The sequence below is a fragment of the Hipposideros armiger genome, unplaced genomic scaffold (assembly GCF_001890085.2).
Source record: "Hipposideros armiger isolate ML-2016 unplaced genomic scaffold, ASM189008v1 scaffold_544, whole genome shotgun sequence".
In the NCBI taxonomy this organism is placed as follows: Eukaryota; Metazoa; Chordata; class Mammalia; order Chiroptera; family Hipposideridae; genus Hipposideros; species Hipposideros armiger.
The window spans coordinates 505388-508252 of record NW_017731894.1 but is presented as its reverse complement, the minus strand read 5'-3'; the positions used below and the strand labels follow the sequence as shown (position 1 = coordinate 508252).

General features: G+C 61.4%; 1 protein-coding gene across 1 annotated transcript in view; it reads left to right on the top strand.

Moving 5' to 3' along the window:
• The window catches only part of RIMBP2 (RIMS binding protein 2), an 86227-nt gene that overhangs the window by 60156 nt on the left and 23206 nt on the right, over positions 1-2865 (top strand). Inside the window, exons 14-15 of the mRNA XM_019668945.1 lie at positions 6-78; positions 1623-1722. Coding sequence (XP_019524490.1) covers positions 6-78; positions 1623-1722 — 173 coding nt within the window. The remainder of the gene's footprint in view (positions 1-5; positions 79-1622; positions 1723-2865) is intronic.

The following is a 2865-nucleotide window of genomic DNA, read 5'->3' as shown; positions in this document are numbered from 1 at the left end:
CAGGGGACCCCGGTGTCCACCTCCGTCGCCAAGGCCATGGCCCGGGAAGCTGCCCAGAGAGTGGCGGAGAGCAGCAGGGTAAGTAGGCTGGTCCCCCCGTGGGGATGGAGCCACCCAGCAGCCCCCCGAGCCTGTGTGTGCTCCTCCAGCCTGCTCACTGGGCAGCTTTTTAGACCTGATCCTGATGGAACCAAAATGTGTTTCCATTTTGAGAACATGGACCCACAACCAGGGGAAATGGTTACCTGCCGGGCTAGCTTAGGAAACGGCTGGGACCAGGGACTCTGCAGGCTTCGGTCTGTGTCCCGGGTTCGGAAGGTGACTCCGGGAAGTTGGTGTGGGGACCCATCTTCCTGAGCGGGGCACACTGGGCCTGCTCACCCCTGTGTTCTCGCTGTGTGTGTGTGTGTATACAGAGATACATAACAGACAACAGAGATACATATATTTCCACGCCTGTTACTGGGAATGGCCGCGGGGACAGGGAGCATGTGGGTTGTGGTGGGGCCACATCCTGGCTGCAATGACACGGGCGAGTTTCTGCAACGCCTAGAGACGGGGCTGCCATCCAGTCCTCCATGTCCTCTCCTAGGACCCAGCTCTGAGCTGCCTGGGACAAGCCTGGCTTGGGAACACCCATCCCCCAGGGCGCCCAGGTGTCTGCTGTGTGCTCAGGGCCCTGGTGGGGACAGCGGCCGTCCACGGTGCTCCCAGCACTGCCCGCCACCCTGGAGGCTGTCTCTGAATGCTGGTGCTGGGAGACCCCCACTTCCTGGGCATCCCAGGGACTGGACGCCGGGTCGGGGAACCCCAGAGATCAGAGCTGAGAAGCGGCAACACCCAGGACCCTGGGAGGCAAGAGGGCTGCCCACAGGGCATGGGTGTCTCGGTTTCTTGAAACCTGGAAACGGGGCTTTTCTGTGAAACCGCTCAATTTGTTCAGTATTGGCCTCTACTACTTAAAAAGCCATTGAAACGCCAGCCTGTGGCCTCTGACTAAAGGAAGAGCTTCAGAACGTGCGTGTCTATCCAGGCTTCTCCCTGTGCTCTGACGGCACACACAGCAGAAGCCCTGGCCCCAGGCGGCCATCGCAGCTTGGAGCTGTTGGTGAAGCTCCATTGGCAGGATGGGCTGGCAGGTGACGCTGCCCCCTGCCCTTTCGGACGGCAGCCAAGCACCCTACAACCCTAAGATCCCCAGACGGGACCCCGAGAGGGGCTGGGGTGGAGAATGGCCCAGGAACGCCTGAGGCTGCTGGCTGCGGGCCGGCCCACCCTTTCAGGAGGTGTGGAGAGGAAGGGAGCATCTGAGGTTCATGTGTCAGGAAACGGCCATGTGATCACATTGGGAGCCGGGCTTCTCCTCGCTATCCACAGGGTACTTGCAGCCAAGTCAGCAACTAGTTGTGCTGCGCGTGGGCAGGGAGAGGAAGGGGAGCTGGTCTGGGGACTTGACCCAGTCCCTTGGTGTAGTGGCCGAGGCGGGCCGAGGGGCTGGGTGAAGGAAAGGTTTGAATCCAGAAGACGTGGGGCCTCCCCTCTGTAGCCCGGGGCAAGCGGCCTGTCTGCTCGCCCCTCCCGACGGCCTCTGCTCACCCGCGTCTTTCCTTTTTCCTTCCAAGTTAGAGACAAGGAGCGTCTTCCTGGAGAGGGGCGGGCAGTACGCCAACTCCGACGAGGAGGACGGCTACGAGTCCCCAGACATCAAGAGGAGAGGCACNGGTGTCTTGGACCGTCCAGGCTGCTAGAACAGATGACCATGACCTGGGCAGCTTGAAGGGCAAACGCTGATTTCTCACTGTTCTGGAGGCTGGAAGTCTAGGACCCAGGCGCCGGCAGATGTGTTCAGTGAGGGTCACTTACTGGTCCACAGATGGCTGACCCTCTTCTCGTTGTGTCCTCACATGGTGGGCAGGGCGAGGGCAATGATCCCATTCGTGGGGCTCCCCCTGTGACCTCATCACTGCCCAAAGGCCCCGCCTCCTGACACTGCCTCCTGGAGGGCTAGGATTCCAGCACATGAATTTGGGGGGCAGACGGTCAGACCACAGCAGACCATTCTCATCACTTGTCCAGGAGGGAAAGGCTTTGACCAGCAGTGACAGGACCGGAGTGGGAGGTGTGGGAGCGTCCCCTCTGTGAGGGGGGAGGGGCTGCCTCCTGGAGCAGTGTCAGGTGTGGCTTGTGCTAAATGCCCCATGTGTCCGATGTCAGAGCCCTCCCCCCGCCAGCTGTCTCGGGGCCCACGTGGACAGACAAGCTGGTGACAGGCCTGCAGCCACTCGAGTCCCCTCACCCACAGACCCTGGGCCTCTGCTGCGCTTTCGCTTCATGTAGACAGAGGTGCTGAGAAAACCCGAGACTAGGCAGTCCCTGCCCTTGTCCCTGAGCACAGCGAGGTGACCTGTCACAGGTAAATGGCCCATCCGCGCCGTCCTGAGCCAGGCCGCCAAGTTGTTTCAGCTGCGGTGTGACTGGCACACACTGCGGTCTTAGCATTAGGTGCCACCTTGTCACAGTGTGACTGTCCTGTGTTTGCAAAAGGGCCGCAGTCAAGTGCTGGCGCAGGTCCTGCCGGCGCTGAATGTGCAGCGCCTTTCTGTCCTCATGTGCAGGATGAGGACGCTGAAGTCACAGGACGGGAAGTGTGGGCATGAGCCGAGGCGTGAGTGGAGTACGGGAACCCCAACACGGCCGGCCTGTCCTGCCTCGGGGGCCGTGGCTTAGGGCCTCAGGCAGCCTGAGGATGTGGCGTCACGGCCTCCCACCTGAAGCTGGAAATGTGTCCCTTTCCAAATAAAGGGCTCACACACAGGCGGATGTGGGGAAGGGAGCCACCCTGGGGTACAGTGCAGGACAGGCAGC